Source organism: Gigantopelta aegis, chromosome 14, assembly GCF_016097555.1.
Source record: "Gigantopelta aegis isolate Gae_Host chromosome 14, Gae_host_genome, whole genome shotgun sequence".
NCBI classification, from domain to species: domain Eukaryota; kingdom Metazoa; phylum Mollusca; class Gastropoda; order Neomphalida; family Peltospiridae; genus Gigantopelta; species Gigantopelta aegis.
Genome location: NC_054712.1, coordinates 41,095,060 through 41,119,910, shown reverse-complemented (window position 1 = coordinate 41,119,910; position 24,851 = coordinate 41,095,060). Strand labels below are relative to the sequence as shown.

General features: G+C 37.0%; 2 protein-coding genes across 2 annotated transcripts; both read right to left on the bottom strand.

Annotated features, from left to right (window-relative positions):
• Positions 1-8,164: 8,164 nt before the first annotated feature.
• Positions 8,165-10,259, bottom strand: LOC121389252 (glycine-rich cell wall structural protein 1-like). Its single transcript, XM_041520851.1, has 3 exons — positions 10,254-10,259; positions 9,788-10,007; positions 8,165-8,736 (listed from the first exon to the last, which is right to left on the bottom strand). The coding sequence occupies exons 1-3, from the start codon at positions 10,257-10,259 to the stop codon at positions 8,165-8,167; spliced, it is 798 nt and encodes a 265-aa protein (XP_041376785.1).
• A 6,229-nt stretch (positions 10,260-16,488) lies between these two features.
• Positions 16,489-18,920, bottom strand: LOC121389251 (glycine-rich cell wall structural protein 1-like). Its single transcript, XM_041520850.1, has 3 exons — positions 18,915-18,920; positions 18,219-18,438; positions 16,489-17,153 (listed from the first exon to the last, which is right to left on the bottom strand). Exons 1-3 carry the CDS (start codon positions 18,918-18,920, stop codon positions 16,489-16,491), a joined length of 891 nt encoding a protein of 296 aa, XP_041376784.1.
• Between the last annotated feature and the right edge of the window lie 5,931 nt (positions 18,921-24,851).

Sequence of the window (24,851 nt, the reverse complement as noted above, 5' to 3'; positions counted from 1 at the left end):
GTTGACTGTTGTTGTACTAGAACGACGGGATTCTGAAGACTGAACTGAGAACTGTAATGGCCGGTGAAGATAGGTACACAGTATTTATACTATTTACACATTCACCGTCACGCACAAGAGAATACTTATTTATGAATAAAACTACCATTGAACATTACAATCGGATTCTATACCATATGACTGTTTAACAGGTGGATATTTAAAACACGGTGCTGTAATCTCAGAGGCGAATTCTGCTCGTAATATGCTAATTAGGTGAATCCTCGGACAAGACGAGAGGTCATCAATGAATATTTTGGAATTTATTCTTCATAAAGTGAAATATAGTTTTAATATTGTTCTTTTAAACTTTCATGACCTTTTGTACCCAAATACGACGTTGAATTTTGCAACATATATGCATTTGTTTTTGACTGGCAATTAAACTAAGGAAGCCAACGAAAGCTTCACTAAGGATGACATTTAGGAAAGGAAGGAAGGAAGGAAATGTTTTATTTAACGACGCACTCACCACATTTTATTTACGGTTATATGACATTTATCTTAACAGTGTATCACTGGCGTAGGAAACGGGGGAGGGGCAAGGAGGGCATGTGCCCCCTTGATATATTTTGCTTTATATTTGCTTTATAATAGTGTAAAAGTGTGTAAATATAAAAGTGTGCCCTAATCCTGCTCTATGAATGGATCCGTAACCGTTACATAATTTATTCTAAGTAACAAGTCGTTAATTATTTTGGGAGTAAATTATGCAACTTTCAATTTTTTTCTAGGGCGACAGTATTAAGTCTGATGGTATATGGGACATTTCCGATATTACAGCGACCCCACTGAAAACTAACGACGGATCCACTAATGGCGCAGCGCGATCAGTGGATACTTGCGCGATCTAAAGACGAAAACATTTGTAGAACAGTGCAATCTATTGATGGCTATGCTAACAAATATACATAATAATGGATAAAATGTGTATTATGTGAACAAATATAACAAATACTGTAAACATAAATCGTTAATACACATAATAATGTGTAAAATGTGTATTACATAAACATTATGACAAATATTGTAAACATGTACTGTTAATATACACAATAATGTGTAAAATGTGTATTACTTGAACAAATATAACAAATATACTGTTAATATACATAATAATGTGTAAAATGTGTATTACTTAAAAAACCCATAAATATTGTAAACATATACTGTTAATATACACAATAATGTGTAAAATGTGTATTACTTGAAGAAATTTAACAAATATTGTAAACATATACGGTCAATATACATAACAATGTGTAAAATGTGTATTACATTAAAAACTATAACAAATATTGTAACAAAAATATACTGTTAATATACATAATACTGTGTGAAATGTGTATTACTTAAAATAATATAGCAAATATAGTAAACATATATTGTTAATATCAAAAATAATGTGTAAAGTGTGTATTACTTTAATATAGATAATAATTTGTATTACAATATAACAATTATTGAAGAAGAAGGAAATGTTTTATTTACTGACGCACTCAACACATTTTATTTACGGTTATTACGGAATTATTGTAGAAGTATGTTGTTTGATACAGATTATGAAATTTGATCTTTTCATATTTGCAATCAACAATGAATGCGAAACATGACCAATGTATGTAAACAAAGTTAAACAATCTGCCCGACAAAACTGATACCGCAATAACAAAGCATATATCTACAGAAAGAAAGAAAGAAATATTTTATTTAACGACGCACTCAACACATTTTATTTACGGTTATATGGCGTCGGACATATCTGCCACTCCCAGACTTGTTTACTAAATTAAAACGAGCACAGACAGAGTTGGTTAGAATAAGTTCGACTGTGGATGTGATACATTAATAATGTGCTGCCTGCTACCATGAGTGTTGTACGAGGCAGGTTAATCAAACTGAGTGTTGTTGTGTGAGCTGAAAAGTTACTTTACACTTAGGAACTATTCACTCTATTTTTTGTTAAAATGATATCTCGTCGTATACCATAGTTGGATCTCGTACAAACGTTTTCATCCTTTTATTGAAAGTATTGTATATATTGGAAACATAGGACTGACCATGACAGGTGCCTCTGTTGTAGAATGATACAGTCCCCTTTAGCCGACACCTGCTATTATTACTGTTCTGACAGCGATTCATGAGTGCGTGCCGTCACATTTGTCTCTCTCTCTCTCTCTCTCTCTCTCTCTCTCTCTCTCTCTCTCTCTCTCTCTCTCTCTCTCTCTATATATATATATATATATATATATATATATATATATATATATATAATATACCTATCTATATCTATCTATCTATCTATCTATCTATCTATCTATATGTTTTGGTATAAGGCGGAGTTCCTAGCCGTTGAGTGTGCCTTGATCTCTCTTTTCTTCTGCTGACAAGTTAATGTGGTAACTACCCACTCTCAATCTTGATTGTTTCTGCTCATTTCACATCTTTCCTCTTCCTCTTACTTTATTCTAATGATTTTCTATTGGTCTTGGGGCTAACTAACCAGAAGGATCGAGTTCTGACCAATCAGAATACGACCTTCTGTTACATGCTTTCCATTTGGTCCGCGCTATTAGCCGACCAAAATAGTGGAAAAAAACCTAGTGTGAGAGCGTCTGTTTGAGTGTAATTGTTTCAGTCGGGCTTGGCGGCGCGCACACCTGGCAGTGTCTGCGCCGCCCTGCTTTGACTGACTTTACGACTGGAGAGTGAATGTTTAGTTTAGTTTCTTTCTTATTTTTAGTTGTATATAATTTTAATTAATTGATTAATAAATGATTAATTAGTTTAATTAATTTTTCCTCTTAGCATTTTTAGTGTTGGAATATTTTAAATTATATGTACATTTTATTTTTAACTAAATAGGTTTTAAATAGGTTATTAATTTAATCGGTCACGACACTTGGTATAAAAAAAAGGAGAAACCTGACCGATACTCGGCATCACCCACTTAACGATTAGTGGTTCCCTGGGTGATGTCGAGGATTATATAGCAATGACTTTGTCATCCGTATAGGTGGCGCACCCCTCCGGGTGTAGTGCTCGCGAATGCTTGGGGAGGACAACGAGGACTCCTCTGGGATCACCAACGTTTACCAATCAACAAACCAGATTACTGATGCGTTTCACCACCACACCGGACGGCGAATGGAGGGCTTGCTATTGTAACAATCATTGATATCACTCAACATAATAATACCCGCTCCGCTAGATGGATAACCTGGGGGGGGGGGGGGGGGCAGGATGAGGGAGGGACGCCGTGATAGGGAGCTTTTTGGGAGCGATAGGGCGTTGGCGGTTTGGGCCGGTAGGTTTGCCAGTTAGGAGGCCCCCCCCCCCCCCCCGGAACGCCCCCCCCCCATGGAAACCCGGATATGCTGGAGTGGGCTTCCCGGATGCTGGATCGCAAAGATGAATGGCGCAATGCTCCCCCCTCTACGAATCCTTGATCCTCCAGGGCTTAATAAATTTAATTGATGTTATATTAATTAGTTTAATTCGATCAGCCCGAAATAGAAAGGTTAGTGGCACCAACTAAATATAAAAGTAAATGTCAATAACAGGCTTTAGGTTTTTTTTGTGCAATTTTAAATATTTAAAAAATTATAATAATAAAAATAAAAGTTAATTATCTTATAGAACCCCTAATAGTATTAATTTATATTATAAGTGGTCTTACCACATATTTAAATTGCCCCCATCAACCACCACACCCCCACCCCACCCCCTCCGGCTTCGGAGTTGGTCACTGGCGATGTCAGAGGCTAAGTCCGAAGTGGGCGTGCCTGAACCCTTGTGGATAGGGGCACGTTAAATCCAGTTTCCTTCCTTCCTTCCTTCCTATAAGGCGATTTGTTATTGGTTGAAGTAAGGCTTGCGTTGAACTTACATATATATTTGATTCGTCAACACTGACAGGTAGTGTATTCCAAGGTGTGTGATTTCTGCTAGTCAGACGAGCAGTTCCGACAATCTGCCACCATGTTTGTATGTTTGTTCAGCCATTATACATTAATTTAATAGGTAACAGAATAGAAAAAGAAATGTTTTATTTAACGACGCACTCAACACATTTTATTTACGGTTACATGGCGTCAGACATATGGTTAAGGACTACACGGATATTGAGAGAGGAAACCAGCTGTCGCCACTTCATGGGCTACACTTTTCGATTAGCAGCAAGGGGTCTTTTATATACACCATCCCACAGACAGGGTAGTACATACCACGGTCTTTGAAAGGTCAGTCGTGGTGCACTGGCTGGAACGAGAAATAGCCCAGTGGGCCCACTGACGGGGATCGATCCCACACCGACCGCGCATTAAGCGAGCGCTATACCACTGGGCTACGTCCCGCCCCAATCCAAAAGTGTGTAATAGAATGAGTTTCAACGAAACATATAACATTGATGCTCTCTCTCTCTCTCTCTCTCTCTCACTCTCTCTCTCTCATTTTAAAAATATTTTTTGACGACTGTTGATTCTGTTGTTTTCCTTTACCTGTATATAACAACCACTTGACATAACGGCCACTTTTGTCAGGTCCCTTGAGTGACCGTTACAAACAAGCTCCATATAGATATATATGGACAGTTTAGACTGATCTAACAGTTATCTTTATATAACGGCTACTTGCCCATAACGGCCACCAAAAATCCCGCCCAATACATTTTCTTCTTTATTTTACCTGTGTATAACAGCCACCTGTCGAGTATTTGTTTTTCCAAAATTAATTATTCATAATGGTCACAAAATACATTGACCACTACTTTTGGGGGGTCTAAAATGGACAGTTTAACTTGCCAAAACGCCACAAGGTTTTTATAATTATTGGCCTTTCCCAGTCACAATATAAGTCATTGCTTAACAAAAAGATGAAGCAATACAGATACATGTTGCAATGCATCATTAATCGTATTTTCCTGTTATATATGTGTCATGTTGTCTGTCATTTGCAAGACGAGTTGTCATCGAACTGATGCATCCGACTCATGAACACTGAAAGGTAGTGTATTCCAAAATGTGTTAATAGATTTGCACAGTCTGTTACGACGTTTGTTCAGCCATTATACATTGGCAGACTTGGTCTTTTGTTACTAGCGTATAACGATTTCTTACCTAAAACCTTTTTCCTACATACACCCACGCACACACACACACACACACACACACACACACACACACACACACACACACACACACACACACACACACACACATATATATATATATATATATCTGTGTGTGTTTGTGTGTGTGTTTTTTTGTTTTGTTTTTTTCGGAATGCTGGACAGCTGTCAATGTTAAGATTGCTATTGAAATGTTTTTGAATTGTGATTATGAATGCATGCATCAATTATTGAGTTTTACAGTAATACATTTGCTTAATGTTAAAGGGACAGAACCTAGTTTTTAAACACTAAGTCATATTTTTCACTATTAGAGCCGTTTATGATCGCTGAAATCAAAGATTATTTTTATTTTACTCTTTAGAGTTTCCATTTCCGAAGAACCGAAATGTTTTTCTGGTCATCCTGGTGTTCCTAATACCATAAAATGCATCTCGATTAAGTTACATCTCATTTGCAAAGTTCAGGGGCCATAACTCTGTCACAAATGGGGAAATCGCCATGACAGACGAACTTGATTGGTAAAAGTACATTTTAAAGTTTTAAGTTCAGTATTTTGAGGCAATGCAAAAACATGTTCACAACATCCGCATTACCAAATGCTTTTAAATTTTTGAATATGTGGTTTCGTTAATTGATGCATAGTGCTGTATTTAATGTAGTTTATAAGACTTATTAAAGTCTATATAACCTGTTTCTTTTTTTTCCCCGTTTCTTTTTTACCGGTTTTCTTTTATCCTAGCCCATTTTGATTCCTTGTTTCCTGTTTCCTTTTTCCGTTTACCATGGTCTTACACCTATCCACTGAGTCGTTAGAACTCGCTCTGGGTTGGAGCCGGTATTGGGCTACGAACCCTGTACCTATCAGCCTTATGTCTGAGGCCGTTGTTGCTGTTCTACATTCCTATCCAAATCATGCTTTATTATTTGATTCTGTGTATTTTCTAATATATTTATTGTTGTTGTCAATATTACCGACTGCTTTCTCAGCACTTTCCTTCATAACATTTGCAAAATCGTTTAATAATTTGTTAATTGTTTCATCAATACTAGTCTGTCTAGAAAGATCATCAATATCGCTTATTACTTTTGTTATTATTATTATTATTATTATTATTATTATTACAGTGCTGTCCGGTGTATTGGCGCACGTAAGCATTCAAAAACCATTTTCTATGTGAACACTGTGAAATACTTAATAAAATGTGTCTCTCACCAATGAAGCAATGCATAATCTAAGATACACTACAAATTGTGTTATGTCTGTAGTAAATAAACATTTTAAAATTGTGCATAAATGTAGACACCCCCTTGTATCCAAAACGATTTTCATGTCCGGTGATTCGGCGCAGTAGATGTGGATCGTTGACCCAGCTATTTATAAACCGCCCATGACCTCACTTTTAGCCCATAAACGCTACACAATTGTCCCAGAATTATTTTAGTACTTTTTTGTTTTGTCTTGTTAAAAATATTATTATGAAAACGAACAATCAGACATGAACCATCTCGTGATCAGTTTCGGAATCATTTTCTTGAGTGGCACAGTACTGCGAAAACATACATGTTCATTATCATGCATGGCTAAGATGCCTTCATGGATTTTTCTCGGGTAGATTGTGCACATACGTGGATCTTATTTCGTTTTTATTTTTTATAACAGTGTGACAGTTGTGAACTGGAATGACTGCCAATTAAGGTGTAAAAGTTTCGTTTTCTTTGCATTTGTGTTTTCCTATATATATACCGTTTACTATAATTTAAAAAATGCGGGAAAGGTGTTTTCAGACTGGTTTTAACATTCTTAATATCAATAAGGCTGACCTACTTTGCGTTTATATACACGAAAACAGGTGAATGATTTATTTTAAAATTATGATATAATTATTAATAATTCTAATATTTTTTTGCAATAAATATGTTTAAACTTGATTAACCATTGAAAAAGGAATTGAACTTTAATTCGTTAAAAACACCAACAACATGACAATTTCTAAGCATACTTAAACAAAATACCAAGTGCGCCGAATCACCGGACGCGCCGATACACCGGACACAGTTGTATTATTATTATTATTAATATTATTATTATTATTATCATCATACTACTATGACACCTGATAGCCGTTAATGCTTAAAGGGACATTCCCGAGTTTGCTGCACTTTTTAAGATGTTATCGACTAACAAAGACTTTTTAACGATTGCAATTACATATCAAATATATTTTTCTGCATAAAATATTCGTGGCTGTATATTAGACGCGTTTCTGATCGTTCTAATATTTGTACTATGTTAAATTTCATTTTATTTCCAAAAATACAATTCTTTCATACGTACAAAATTATTTGAAGACAAAATCCAGTTTGGGCTTCTAACAAATATTAAGACGACCAGAAACACATTGACTATACAGACAGTGATATTCTAAACAAGAAAATATATTTAATATGTAAGTTTAATCGTAGAACTATTTTATTAGTCGGAAACACCTTACAATGCAGCAAACTCAGGAATGTCCCTTTAATGATTCTCATTGGTATCAAAAAGTGTTTTGTATATTATAATATATCATTGTGACGGACTCCTATTGTCGTTAAAGACAAATTATTATCATTATTGTCAAAAGTGTTTTTTATACAACTTTTCCATAAACAGTACATACCATGACCCTTAGATGACTGCTCATTGAGTCACACAATCCAACATACACAAATATAACATCACTGGCAGAGATCTTTAACATTATCTGTTGCACATTAGACGTTTCTTCTAACCCCTAGGCTAAATCGTCTATTACTTTGGTTCAGACACGACATTGCAATATGCCAGTCGTAGATTAGATAGTGTACTAGAGACTGGCGACGTTCAACTCATATTTAATTCACATTGGTATATAACACAAACAACAGAAGACTGGAATAACTATATAACACTTGAATATAACACATTTACATTTATTAAAACAGATTGTGTTGTTAAGTCTTTGAGGCAAGTCCTCAGTGGTACAGAGCGTGTCCGTATCCCAGACCTCGTCCTCCGAATCCAAATCCACGTCCTCCAAATCCAAGTCCACGGATGCCTAGTCCAAGTCCACGTGCTCCGAATCCGAGTCCGTGTCCGTGTCCGTGTCCGTGTCCAGCGAAACCAAGTCCACGGACGCCTAGTCCAAGTCCGTGTCCGTGTCCAGCGAAACCAAGTCCACGGACGCCTAGTCCAAGTCCGTGTCCGTGTCCAGCGAAACCAAGTCCAGCTCCGAGCCCGTGTCCAGCGAGACCAAGTCCACGGACGCCTAGTCCAAGTCCGTGTCCAGCGAAACCAAGTCCAGCTCCGTGTCCGTGTCCAGCGAGACCAAGTCCAGCTCCAAGTCCGTGTCCGTGTCCAGCGAAACCAAGTCCAGCTCCTAGCCCGTGTCCGTGTCCAGCGAGACCAAGTCCACGGACGCCTAGTCCAAGTCCGTGTCCGTGTCCAGCGAAACCAAGTCCAGCTCCGAGCCCGTGTCCGTGTCCAGCGAAACCAAGTCCAGCTCCGAGTCCGTGTCCGTGTCCGTAACCGTATCCGTGTCCGTATCCTATGAACAATAATATGTATATGATTTCACTAGTATGGTTGGTCAAAAGGAAAATAGTAATATGTATGTTTTCACGACTGACTGGACCAAAGGGAAATAATAATATGTACTAATATATGTTTTCACGAGTGTGTGTGGATCAAAGGGGTATAATAAGATGTATATGTTTTCACCAGTGTGAGTGGATCAAAGGGAAATAATAATATGTACTAGTATATGTTTTCACGAGTGTGTGTGGATCAAAGGGGTATAATAAGATGTATATGTTTTCACCAGTGTGAGTGGATCAAAGGGAAATAATAATATGTTTATGTTTATGGTTTGACGAGTGTGGGTTGATCAAAAGAAAAATAATAATATATGTATATTTTTACGAGTTTGAGTGGATCAAAGTGAAATAATAATAATAATATGTGTATGGTTTCACGAGTGTGGGTTGACTAAAACTGAAATAATAATATATTCTGTGTGTTTTTATGAGTGTGGGTTGATCAAAGGGGAAATTATATATATATATATATATATATATATATATATATATATATATATATATATATATATATATATATATTCACGAGCGTGGTGGATCAAAGAGAAATCTACATAAACGACATCACATTATGATTGTTTTTGTTAATATGTGCTATGCTTGTGAATCGTGCTTCCCTGTGATGTGAATAGTATAGATGTTTGTATTGATTTTTATAATCAAATTATGGTTTTGTGTGACGATCATGTTTGTATATGTAACATAACATATATTTTAACTGAATATCAAATATATGTCTGGGATGGAAAGCTTAAATCTAATAAACTATACTGACATATATGTTACGTTATATATACAGTCACATTTGAAAAGAGGTGCATATATAGAGGATGGAAAATTAAATATGTTAAGAACGTAAGTATAATGCATATTGCATAGTCCTTTTCTGTTACATCGCTACCAAACTTTGACGACTTTGCTTGAAACTTTTATTGGGTATGCGTTTCTCTTAACAGTGAGACTAATTTCATTAGTAGAAGTAATCAATTACATTGAACTCACCGTAACCATAACCTGGGTATCCGTAACCATAACCGGCATGTCCGTAAACGGGGCCACCATAGCCAGCGAGTCCGTGGAGACCAGCGGCTCCATGGAGACCACCGATTCCGTGGAGACCAGCGACTCCATGGTAACCAGCACCATGTCCGTAGTTGTAGGTGGGGTACCAGGCGAGAGCAGTGCAGCACACAAGTGCGAACAGAACGGTGGACAGGGCAGTCTGCAAATAAGAAAAACAAACCTTTTTGTCACGCGGAATATGTCTTTTGTGTTTGTATATAAAACAAACAGTTAGACGATCATACTTTCACAATACAACTCAGCTGAATACGCTTACGCACTATTCTATGTCTACTTAAAACAGAACGTTTAAACAGTTCAATAAAACGAGGAAAGCTAGCAAAGCTAGCAAAACTTGAAAAAGAATTCGATTAATATAATGGAAAATGTATCTAGGAACACTCACGTTCATGTTGACTGTTGTTGTACTAGAACGACGGGATTCTGAAGACTGAACTGAGAACTGTGATGACCAGTGAAGATAGGCACACGGTATTTATACTATTTACACATTCACCACCACGCACAAGAGAATAATTAGTTATGAATAAAACTACCATTGAACATTACAATCGGATTCTATACCATATGACTGTTTAACAGGTGGACATTTAAAACACGGTGCTGTAATCTCAGAGGCGAATTCTGCTCGTAATATGCTAATTAGGTGAATCCTCGGACAAGACGAGAGGTCATCAATGAATATTTTAGAATTTATTCTTCATAAAGTGAAATATAGTTTTAATATTGCCTTTTAAACTATCATGACCTTTTGTACCCAAATACGGCGTTGAATTTTGCAGCATATATGCATTTGGTTTTGACTGGCAATTAAACTAAGGAAGCCAACGAAAGTTTCACTAAGGATGACATTTAGGAAAGGAAGGAAGGAAGGACGGTTATATGACATTTATGTAAACAGTGTATCACTGGCGTAGGAAACGGGGGAGGGGCAAGGGGGGCATGTGCCCCCTTGATATATTTTGCTTTATATTTGCTTGATAATAGTGTAAAAGTGTGTAAATATAAAAGTGTGCCCACACTTTTTGGCATCCTTCCTACGTCACTGTGTACGTGTATATATACAAATATAAACTATATAAATATAGTATCATGCTAAAATTAAATTAATATACAGTCCAATTATAAATATGATTATTACTTTTTAGAAATGTGACAAATGTTGTAACAATATACCGTTCATATAGATGATAATGTGTAAAATGTGTACTACTTAAACTATTTAACAGCAATGGACCCGTAGATAGTGTAGTCATCGAAAAATCGCACTGCTCTATGAATGGATCCGTAACCGTTACATAATTTATAAGTAACAAGTCGTTAATTATATTGGGAGTAAATTATGCAACTTTCAATTGTTTTCGAGGGGGACAGTGTTAAGTCTGATGTTCTATGGGATATTTCCGATATTACAGCGACCCCACTGAAAACTAACGACTGATCCACTAATGCCGCAGCGCGATCAGTGGATACTTGCGCGATCTAAAGACGAAAACAATTATTGTAGAAGAAGGAAATGTTTTATTTACTGACGCACTCAACACATTTTATTTACGGTTATATGGCGTCGGACATATGGTTGAGGAATTATTGTAGAAGTATGTTGTTTGATACAGATTATGAAATTTGATATTTTCACATTTGCAATCAACAATGAATGCCTGACATGACCAATGTATGTAAACAAAGTTAAACAATCTGCCCGACAAAACTGATACCGCAATAACAAAGCATATATCTACAGAAAGAAAGAAATATTTTATTTAACGACGCACTCAACACATTTTAATTACGGTTATATGACATATCTGCCACTCCCAGACTTAAAACATTATATACCTATCTATCTATCTATCTATCTATCTATCTATCTATCTATCTATCTATCTATATATATATATATTATATACCTATCTATATCTATCTATCTATCTATCTATCTACATGTTTTGGTATCAAGCGATTTGTTATTGGTTGAAGTAAGGCTTGCATTGAATTTACATATATATTTGATTCGTCAACACTGACAGGTAGTATATCCCAAGGTGTGTGATTTCTGCTAGTCAGACGAGCAGTTCCGACAATCTGCCACCATGTTTGTATGTTGGTTCAGCCATTATACATTAATGTAATAGGTAACAGAATAGAAAAAGAAAGAAATGTTTTATTTAACGACGCACTCAACACATTTTATTTACGGTTATATGGCGTCAGACATATGGTTAAGGACTACACAGATATTGAGAGAGGAAACCCGCTGTCGCCACTTCATGGGCTACACTTTTCGATTAGCAGCAAGGGGTCTTTTATATACACCATCCCACAGACAGGGTAGTACATACCACGGTCTTTGAAAGGTCATTCGTGGTGCACTGGCTGGAACGAGAAATAGCCCAATGGGCCCACTGACGGGGATCGATCCCACACCGATCGCGCATCAAGCGAGCGCTATACCACTGGGCTACGTCCCGCCCCGAATCCAAAAGTGTATAATAGAATGAGTTTCAACGAAACATATAACATTGATGCTCTCTCTCTCTCTCTCTCTCTCTCTCTCTCTCTCTCTCTCTCTCTCTCTCTCTCTCTCTCTCTCTCTCATTTCATTTTTTTTTTTTTGACGACTGTTGATTCTGTTGTTTTCCTTTACCTGTATATAACAACCACTTGTCCATAACGGCCACTTTTGTCAGGTCCCTTGAGTGACCGTTACAAACAAGCTCCATATATATATATGGACAGTCGAGACTGATCTAACAGTTATCTTTATATAACGGCTACTTGCCCATAACGACCACCAAAAATCCCGCCAATACATTTTCTTCTTTATTTTACCTGTGTATAACAGCCACCTGTCGACTATTTGTTTTTCCAAAATTAATTATTCATAATGGTCACAAAATACATTGACCACTACTTTTGGGGGGTCTAAAATGGACAGTTTAACTTGCAATAACGCCACAAGGTTTTTATAATTATTGGCCTTTCCCAGTCCACACACACACACACACACACACACACACACACACACACACATATAACGATTTCTTACCTAAAACACACACACACACACACACCAGGGGTCTCGCTACATGTCATAAGCAATGGCGGATCCGCCATCTCTTAAGACTAGTTATAAATACGCCTGCCACCTATTGGCAGCGATTATAATATCCGCCATCCTTTTATTTAGGCCGCCATCCAAAATCATCGTCTTGAACTACCAGAGTAATCGGGTTCATCATCGTTTACAAGACATTTTCGAAGTACTTGTACCCTGCAAATCCCTTCCTATAAGTGGAAACAGCTCTACAGATTCCCTCCATCCCTTTCCTGAATACTGGAGAGACCATTGCACACACACACACACACACACACACACACACACACACACACACGCATATATATGTTTTTACCAAAGTGGTTTTCGGTATCGCCAGTATCATATATAAAGAATTAAAAATATTTTATTCCTACTTCCTACGTTAATTCCGAATGTATTATATTGACGATACCGAAACACACGAGAGTAATAATCATTTTATCATATAATCTCAAACTTAATATAATGTATTTTTGTAAACTGTACACGCACATTCCAATTTGCCATTACTAGATATTCAAATAACGTAAGATTATGTGACGCGGTGTCTTTTTGAATGGAAGTTACGTCAAACTTTGAATGACGTCATTTTGGATATTCTTACATATACATAAACTAATGCTGTAGGGTTTTTTTTTTTTTTTTTTTTTTTTCGGAATGCTGGACAGCTGTCAATGTTAAGATTGCTATTGAAATGTTTTTGAATTGTGACTATGAATGCATGCATCAATTATTGAGTTTTACAGTAGTACATTTGCTTAATGTTAAAGGGACAGAACCTAGTTTTTAAACACTAAGTCATATTTTTCACTATTAGAGCCGTTTATGATCACTGAAATCAAAGATTATTTTTATTTTACTCTTTAGAGTTTCCATTTCCGAAGAACCGAAATGTTTTTCTGGTCATCCTGGTGTTCCTAATACCATAAAATGCATCTCGATTAAGTTACATCTCATTTGCAAAGTTCAGGGGCCATAACTCTGTCACAAATGGGAAAATCGCCATGACAGACGAACTTGATTGGTAAAAGTACATTTTAAAGTTTTAAGTTCAGTACTTTGAGGCAATGCAAATTTTTTTTCACAACATCCGCATTACCAAATGGTTTTAAATTTTTGAATATGTGGTTTCGTTAATTGATGCATAGTGCTGTATTTAATGTAGTTTTTAAGACTTATTAAAGTCTATATAACCTGTTTCTTTTTTTCCGTTTCTTTTCTACCGGTTTTGTTTTATCCTAGCCCATTTTGATTCCTTGTTTCCTGTTTCCTTTTTCCGTTTACCGTGGTCTTACACCTATCCACTGAGTCGTTAGAACTTGCTCTGGGTTGGAGCCGGTATTGGGCTACGAACCCTGCACCTATCAGCCTTATGCCCGAGGCCGTTGTTGCTGTTCTACATTCCTTTCCAAATCATGCTTTATTATTTGATTCTGTGTATTTTCTAATATATTTATTGTTGTTGTCAATATTACCGACTGCTTTCTCAGCACTTTCCTTCATAACATTTGCAAAATCGTTTAATAATTTGTTAATTGTTTCTTCAATACTAGTCTGTCTAGAAAGATCATCAATATCGCTTATTACTTTTGTTATTATTATTATTATTATTATTATTACAGTGCTGTCCGGTGTATTGGCGCACCTAAGCATTCAAAAACCATTTTCTATGTGAAAACTGTGAAATACTTAATAAAATGTGTCTCTCACCAATGAAGCAATGCATAATCTAAGATACACTACAAATTGTTTTATGTCTGTAGTAAATAAACATTTTAAAATTGTGCATAAATGCAGACACCCGCTTGTATCCAAAACGATTTTCATGTCCGGTGATTCGGCGCAGTAGATGTGGATCATTGACCCAGCTATTTATAAACCGCCCATGACCTCACTTTTAGCCCATAAACGCTACACAATTGTCCCAGATTTATTTTAGTACCTTTTTGTTTTGTCTTGCTAAAAATGTTATTATGAAAACGAAAAATCAGACATGAACCATCTCGTGATCAGTTTCGGAATCATTTTCTTGAGTGGCACAGTACTGCGGATGCATACATGTTCATTATCATGCATGGCTAAGATGCCTTCATGGATTTTTCTCGGGTAGATTGTGCACATACGTGGATCTTATTTCGCTTTTATTTTTTATAACAATGTGACAGTTGTGAACTGGAATGACTGCCAATTAAGGTGTAAAAGTTTCGTTTTCTTTGCATTTGTGTTTTCCTTTTCAGTTTAAATAAAAATAACCGAAAATAAAAATATATACCGTTTACTATAATTTAAAAAATGCGGGAAAGGTGTTTTTAGACTGGTTTTAACATTCTTAATATCAATAAGGCTGACCTACTTTGCGTTTATATACACGAAAACAGGTGAATGATTTATTTTGAAATTATGATATAATTATTAATAATTCTGATATTTTTTTTAATTGCATCCTTAACAATAAATATGTTGAAACTTGATTAACCATTGAAAAAGGAATTGAACTTTAATTCGTTAAAAACACCGACAACATGACAATTTCTAAGCATACTTAAACAAAATACCAAGTGCGCCGAATCACCGGACGCGTCGATACACCGGACACGGTTATATTATTATTATTATTATTATTATTATTATTATTATCATACTACTATGACACCTGATAGCCGTCAATGCTTAAAGGGACATTCCCGCGTTTGCAGCACTTTTTAAGATGTTATCGACTAACAAAGACTTTTTAACGATTGCAATTACATATCAAATATATTTTTCTGCATAAAATATTCGTGGCTGTATATTAGACGCGTTTCTGATCGTTCTAATATTTGTACTAGGTTAAATTTCATTTTATTTCCAAAAATATAATTCTTTCGTACATACAAAATTATTTGAAGACAAAATCCAGTTTGGGCTTCTAACAAATATTAAGACGACCAGAAACACATTGACTATACAGACAGTGATATTCTAAACAAAAAAATATATTTAATATGTAAGTTTAATCGTAGAAGTATTTTATTAGTCGGAAACACCTTACAATGCAGCAAACTCAGGAATGTCCCTTTAATGATTCTCATTGGTATCAAAAAGTGTTTTGTATATTATAATATATCATTGTGACGGACTCCTATAGTCGTTAAAGACAAATTATTATCATTATTGTCAAAAGTGATTTTTATACAACTTTTCCATAAACAGTACATACCATTACCCTTAGATGACTGCTCATTGAGTCACACAATGCAACATACACAAATATAACATCACTGGCAGAGATCAGTAACATTATCTGTTGCACATTAGACGTTTCTTCTAACCCCTAGGCTAAATCGTCTATTACTTTGGTTCAGACACGACATTGCAATATGCCAGTCGTAGATTAGATAGTGTACTAGAGACTGGCGACGTTCAACTCATATTTAATTCACATTGATATATAACACAAACAACAGAAGACTGGAATAACTATATAACATATTTACATTTATTAAAACAGATTGTGTTGTTAAGTCTTTGAGGCAAGTCCTCAGTGGTACAGAGCGTGTCCGTATCCAAGTCCTCGTCCGCCGAATCCAAATCCACGTCCTCCAAATCCAAGTCCACGGATGCCTAGTCCAAGTCCACGTGCTCCGAATCCGAGTCCGTGTCCGTGTCCAGCGAAACCAAGTCCAGCTCCGAGCCCGTGTCCGTATCCAGCGAAACCAAGTCCACGAACGCCTAGTCCAAGTCCGTGTCCGTGTCCAGCGAAACCAAGTCCAGCTCCGAGCCCGTGTCCAGCGAGACCAAGTCCACGGACGCCTAGTCCAAGTCCGTGTCCAGCGAAATCAAGTCCAGCTCCGTGTCCGTGTCCAGCGAGACCAAGTCCAGCTCCAAGTCCGTGTCCGTGTCCAGCGAAACCAAGTCCAGCTCCGAGCCCGTGTCCGTGTCCAGCGAGACCAAGTCCACGGACGCCTAGTCCAAGTCCGTGTCCAGCGAAATCAAGTCCAGCTCCGTGTCCGTGTCCAGCGAGACCAAGTCCAGCTCCAAGTCCGTGTCCGTGTCCAGCGAAACCAAGTCCAGCTCCGAGCCCGTGTCCGTGTCCAGCGAGACCAAGTCCACGGACGCCTAGTCCAAGTCCGTGTCCGTGTCCAGCGAAACCAAGTGCAGCTCCGAGTCCATTTCCGTGTCCGTTACCATATCCGTGTCCGTATCCTATGAACAATAATATGTATATGTTTTCACTAGTATGGTTGGTCAAAAGGAAAATAGTAATATGTATATGTTTTCACGACTGACTGGATCAAAGGGAAATAATAATATGTACTAGTATATGTTTTCACGAGTGTGTGTGGATCAAAGGGGTATAATAAGATGTATATGTTTTCACCAGTGTGAGTGGATCAAAGGGAAATAATAATATGTACTAGTATATGTTTTCACGGATGTGTGTGGATCAAAGGGGTATAATAAGATGTATATGTTTTCACCAGTGTGAGTGGATCAAAGGGAAATAATAATATGTTTATGTTTATGGTTTGACGAGTGTGGGTTGATCAAAAGAAAAATAATAATATATGTATGTTTTTACGAGTTTGAGTGGATCAAAGTGAAATAATAATAATAATATGTGTATGGTTTCACGAGTGTGGGTTGACTAAAACTGAAATAATAATATATTCTGTGTGTTTTTATGAGTGTGGGTTGATTAAAGGGGAAATTATATATATATATATATATATATATATATATATATATATATATATATATATATATATATATATATATATATATATATATTGACGAGCGTGGTGGATCAAAGAGAAATCTACATAAACGACATCACATTATGATTGTTTTTGTTAATATCTGCTATGCTTGTGAATCGTGCTTCCCTGTGATGTGAATAGTATAGATGTTTGTATTGGTTTTTATAATAAAATTAGGGTTTTGTATGACGAGCATGTTTGTATATGCAACATAACATATATTTTAACTGAATATCAAATGTATGTCTGGGTTGGAAAGCTTAAATCTAATAAACTATACTGACATATATGTTACGTTATATATACAGTCACATTTGCAAAGAGGTGCATATACAGAGGATGGACAATTAAATATGTTAAGAACGTAAGAATAATGGATATTGCATAGTCCTTTTCTGTTACATCGCTACCAAACTTTGACGACTTTGCTTGAAACTTTTATTGGGTATGCGTTTCTCTTAACAGTGAGACTAATTTCATTAGTAGAAGTAATCAATTACATTGAACTCACCGGAACCATAACCTGGGTATCCGTAACCATAACCGGCATGTCCGTAAACGGGGCCACCATAGCCAGCGAGTCCGTGGAGACCAGCGGCTCCATGGAGACCGCCGATTCCGTGGAGACCAGCGACTCCATGGTAACCAGCACCATGTCCGTAGTTGTAGGTGGGGTACCAGGCAAGAGCAGTGCAGCACACAAGTGCGAACAGAACGGTGGACAAGGCGGTCTGCAAATAAGAATAGAAAAAAAATTTTCTTATAAATATTTAAGTTGATCCTCCAGTCACTAACCACAAAAATGTAGCATTTTAGGACAAAATTACTTTTACCCCAAGAATGTTAATCTTTGACTCTACAACGTAAACTATGCATTGTTACCCTATAATAAAAAAGAAAATAACTTTGATAAAAATTAGATATTAAATATTATAAATAAGAACTGTTTAGATATGTCACGCGGAATACTTCTTTTGTGTTTGTATATAAAACAAACAGTTAGACGATCATAATACTTTCACAATACAACTCGGTTAAATACTACAGGTGTGGATACTACAGGTGTGAACGCACCTTAACGCTTAAGCACTATTCTATTACTGAATTAAACAGAAAGTTTTAAACAGTTCCATAAAACAAGCAAAGCTAGCAAAGCATGGAAAACAATTCGATGAATATCACGGAATATTTGTCTAGGAAAACTTACGTTCATGTTGACTGTTGTTGTACTAGGACGACGGGATTCTGAAGACTGAACTGAGAACTGTGATGACCGGTGAAGATAGACACACAGTATTTATACTCTTTACACATTCACCGTCACGCACAAGAGAATAAATTATTGATGAATAAAAGTACCATTGAAATTTTTATAAGCGGATTTTATACCATATGACTGTTTAACAAGTTAGAATTTATAACACGGTGCTGTAATTTGAGAGGTAAATTCTGCTCGTAATATGCTAATTAGGTGAATCCTAAAACAAGACGAGAGGTCATCAGTGAATATTTTGAAATTTATTCTTCATAAAGTAAAATATAGTTCTAAAACTGTTTTTTAAAGTTTCATGACCTTTTGTACGGCGTTGAATTTTGCAGCATATATGCATTTGTTTTTGACTATAAAATATAAACTATATACATATATTCTCATGTTAAAATTAAATTAATATACTCTCCAATGAAAAATATTCTTATTACTTAAAAAAATATAATAACTGTTGTAAATAAATACTATTAATATACATAATAATGTGTAAAATGTGTATTACTTAAATAAATATAACAAATATTGTAAACATATACCGTTAATATACATACTAATGTCTAAAATGTGTATTACTTTAAAATATAAAACATGCTGTAAAAATATACTGTTAATATACATAATAATGTGTAAAATGTGTATTACTTTAAGAAATATAATAAATATTGTAAAAACAAAAAATATAACGTTAAAATTCATAATGATGTGTAAAATATGTATGACTTAAAGAAATATAACAAGTATTGTAAACATATACCGTTAATATACATAATAATATGTAAGATGTGTTTTACTTTTAAAAATATTAGCTGGGTGGCTAAGCTCCAAAACAGAGGTCTATTGTGCACTTTCCCTTAAAAGCATGAAAGTTGATACACGGTAAGCCAATGCAAGGATTCTTAGTCCAGGAGCCACCGGAAATTGCACCCCGTATGGCTACTATATTTAAATCCAAGATGGCAACCATTATGGACCTGCTTTGTTTAATATCTCTTTAACTTGTACATATATCGAGACAGTTGAAATGCCTATACTTTAGGGGTTTAGGAATCCAATGCTGACAAACAATGTTTGAAACAAGCTATTTTGTTCAATCTGATTTAGCAGTAATACAGGTTTAACGCCTAGACCCACATTTTACGGGTCTAGGAATCGAAATATGACACTGAATATGTGGACCCATCTTAAAATCCAAGATGGCCACATTCCACAAGCTATTTTGCTCAATATCTCATTTATTAGTAAAGATATCAATAGTTTTAACGCCTAAATCCACATTTTAGGTGTCTAGGCATCCAATGGTGGCACTGAATATGTGCTATTTAGCTCAATATCTCATTTTGTAGTAAAGATATTAATGGTCCGAGAAATATGGAGAGAACCAATGTGTTGTTTTGTTTGGAGGGTTGCACATTGAAATGGCTGCCCCGAAGACAACAGGTGACTGGTTAGAAGTGGCCGGGTAGAAGTATTGATTCAAGCTGACATTGCTTCAGCAGGAACATCAGATTCCTTCCTGCGAAATGCACATTTTGCACATACACGTAACGCAGGTCACAGCTGTAGCATTGAACATAGTGCAGCATTACGATGACTATGCAAGAGCAACTGACAAGGATAAACAGTTATTATTCAAGGAACGGTGTCAAAGAAGAATCAAAGAATTTCCACAATTCCAGTACTGGAGTCTTGCATTGACATTAGAGGTTTGCATTCTGACCTTTGTGTGCTCCGTGAGGGAAGCTGACTATGACGTGCACTTAGATTCTCTCTGGGAGCTTCTCCCATGGTTTGCTCTTGATTGCATGCACTATGCGAGATAAATCACTGTCCACTTGCGAGACATGCTAGGTCTTCATAGGACACACCATCAAGTGTTGGAAGAATTTCGAGCTGGAATGTTCGTGTGCAAAAGACTAAGCGTATATTTTTCTCCACTGCCATGTACCAGGCACATGAAAGGGAGATGGAGGAGCTGTTGGTATGATGGACAATCCAAAGATGGGTGGTTGCTGGTCCAGATGTTGCAAGAGTGATTGTTCAGTTCTTCAACAAAGATGTCAGCTCACTTGTATCACAGAAGACATCGCAAGCTCATCGGTTACTCACAGTGTACAAACTGTGCAGAAGATGAGTAAGGAGGCTTGGAATCATTTGTGCAAGAAAGGCGCATTGAGTGCAAAAAGCCTGTCGATGATGTTCTCTCCCGGAACAAGTAGCCATTATTTGGCAGCTCATCGGCAAAAGCCCGGCCTAAAGACAAACTGAAGGTAGTCTCATTAAAGAGAGATGCGCAACTGTTTTCCCGCCTTTACATTGCATTTCAGACATGTGAGGAGAAACCTTGATGGTTTTTCCGTCATGAAAATTAACCTTTCCCTCCATCCTTGTCCCAGGCAGGGAATCTTCGAGAATATGCTAAAGAGGTCTTCATCCCATCTGTTCTCTGCCAGTATAAATCTGCAACCCGACGTGACCTGGCGTGGGACCATTACCAGCTTGAAAGTCAAGAGCAAGACTCCCAAAAAGCATGGCAAGGGAGTTCGTCGACGTGTGAGTACCTCAGTTAGAAGTCCAGGAAAATGGCAGAATGTTCTTCGTGTCGAAAAAAAGCAAGACATACCTTTTCAGATGCCTGTCCATTGAAATAATCAAATCAGTTGAAGACCAGAGCATGGAGTTAGTAGTCATACTAGACACAGATTCACTTGCTCCATGCAGCTAAGAAGAGGTAGATGGCCGCATGATCCTTCATGCAACTGATACGGCACAGAGAGGGCATAACAGGATCCTAATCCGAACCGTTGATACAGATGTTGTCGTACTTGCAGTTATGGCAACTCAAAGACTTTCTTTGAAGGTATGGTTGGATTTTGGAACAGGGAAGAGTTTCCGATTCCTCCCTGCACATGACATAGCCACTGCTCTGGGCTTGGATAAGTCTAAGGCCCTCCACATGTTTCATGCACAGACAGGATGCGACACTGTGTCAACGTTTGCTGGACGTGGGAAGCGAACTGCAATGACTGTGTGGGAATCATTTCCAAAGCTCACAGATGCACTATCTGAAGTCAACCATGAACAAACGGATTTAACTGTATGTCCTGTATGAGCATTATTGCACGATTCGTCATTTTAATGTATGATCGCACAGTTACCTGTACTGACATTAATACAGTATGAAAGAAACAGTTTGCAAATAAAGAGTTCTGGAATCCATTCCGCCTGTATACCATGCTCTGGTGCAGCATGTTAGCCGTTCAGTGTACCAATAATAATGCTGGGAACATGCTCTACATGCACGACCTCAGTTGCCATGTCCCAAGTGAGTGGGGTTGGGAAAAAACATATAACGGTCAGTTTAAACCGATTTGGACAACACTACCGGAAGCCGCAAAGATCTGAAATGAACCTATCCGGTGTGGATGCACAAAAGAATGCACTATTCCCTGCAGGTGTAAGAAGTCTGCACTTCCATGGATGTCACCTTGTTCTTGTGACATGGAATTCAACAGAGAATAGCGAGGGCATGGCAGGATCCTAATCCGAACCGTTGATACAGCTGTTGTCGTACTTGCAGTTATGGCAACTCAGAAACTTTCTTTGAAGGTATGGCTTTTCGAACAGGGCAGAGTTTGCGATTCCTCCCTGCACATGACATAGCCACTGCTCTCGGCATGGATAAGTCTAAGGCCCTCCGCATGTTTCATGTACTGACAGGATACTGGGCGTGGGACGCGAACTGCAATGACTGTGTGGGAATCATTTCCAAAGCTCACAGATGCACTATCTGAAGTCAACCATGAATAAACAGATATATAACTGAGCCCTGTATGAGCATTATTGCACGATTCGTCATTTTGATGTATGATCGCACAATTACCTGTAGTGACATTAATACAGCATGAAAGAAACTTTTTGCAAAGAAAGACAGATTTCTGGAATCCATTCCACTTACATACCATGCTCTGGTGCAGTATGTTAGCCGTTCAGTGTACCAAGGATCATTATCCTGGGACCAGGCACTACATGCACAACCTGAGCTGTCATGTTTCAAGTGAGTGGGGTTGGGAAAAAAACATATGACGGTCATTTCAAACCGATTTAGACAGCACTACCGGAAGCTGCAAAGATCTGAAATAAACCTATCCGCTGTAGATTCACAAAAGAATGCACTATTCGCTGCACTTCCATGGACGTCACTTTGATCTTGTGATGGGGAATGCAACAAAGACTTGAAAAGTTAAGTGATGGTGACTGTGCATTTTGGTCAACTGCTTGTGATGTTTTGTTGATAGTTCATTCCTTCACATATTGTGTGTAGACCTGCTAACTGATGGGGACAGAATTTAGCCCAGCGATAAAGCGCATGCTTGTTGCGCGGTCGGTCTAGGATCGATCCCAGTCAGTGGAACCATTGGGCTATTTCTCGTTCGAGCTTGTGCATTATGGCTGGTATATCAAAGGCCATAGTATATGCTATCCTCTCTGGGGGATGATGCATATAAAAGATGTAGCGGGTTTCCTCTCTAACACTATATGTCAGAATTACCAAATGTTTGAAATCCAATAACCGATGATTAATGTTACAGGCATTAAAACTGTATTGATATCTTGAATACTTTATGAGATATTGAGAAAGATATCTTGTGGATGGTGGCCATCTTGAATTTCAAGATGACAGCTATATATTCAATGTCACCATTGGATTCTTAGACCCCTAAAGTGTCAGTCTAGGCGTTAAAACTGTATTGATGTCTTTACTACTAAATGAGGTATTGAGCAAAATAGCTTGTGGATGGCGACCATCTTGGATATCAAGATGGCAGCCACAATTGGATGTGCGTATAAGTTGATAAAAAGGAACAACAAAAAACATCAGGATTTAAGAGAATTACGGTTGTGTGTATATGTATATATACTTAGTAAAAAACGTTTATCAATTTGATAAATGTGCTTAAATAAAAGAAAACCCGTGACTTACAAAATCAGACACTGGATTTAATTGAGCCATCGTTTATCAGTATAAGTAAGGGGATTTTCAATACAACATAAAATGTGTGACTGTCTCGTCGTTAAATGGTGCTTTGGTGTCGGACGTACATTTCAGGCACTTCAGCAAAGCATTACATAAATGTACAAAAAGTTCCACAACTTTTTATTGTTATACATTGTAAGAACCAACTAGGGCTCCATTGTTATATATAAACTTTATTCCATCCTTATGTCACTTGCAGTGTACAGGGGAAAATATGCATGGTGTCGGACGTATGCACACAAACTGCAATTTTTCACACACACATGGTTATGTCTAATTCTCTGTGATGTGTGCGGGCATATTAGAAATATTGTGTCCTATTCATATTGGGTAGATGTCTATCTGTATATCAGATGTAAATACCTTGTGTTTTAATCACACACTAAAACAATAGATATCAACATGCTTGGTGTCGGACGTGCATTTGTTTGGTGTCTGACGTATTCGTGAGAAATACAACTTTATAAGTTTTGAAAAACGGTCATTATAATCAACAAACAAGATGATATTAAAAACAAAAACACAATTTGAGCTAGGATTGATTGTTTTTGTTTGAATAAAATGAAAAACAATTACCAAGTGCATCACAGATGGGGTTGGGGTCAGAAGAGTGGAGATGAACCCCGTCATGGACATGAGTTTTCTTTAAAACAGTTTTTTGTTTTGAAACGAACTTTAAATATTAGCCATAAACTTTACTAGTTCAGTACAAAGATGAACCCCATTCAAAAATTCAAGGTAACACCCATGACTACATGGGTTGGGGTCAAGGCGGCTACCTTGTGACTAGTGTACACGTACAAATGACAAGTGACACAAGAAAAATTGCCACTAGCTAC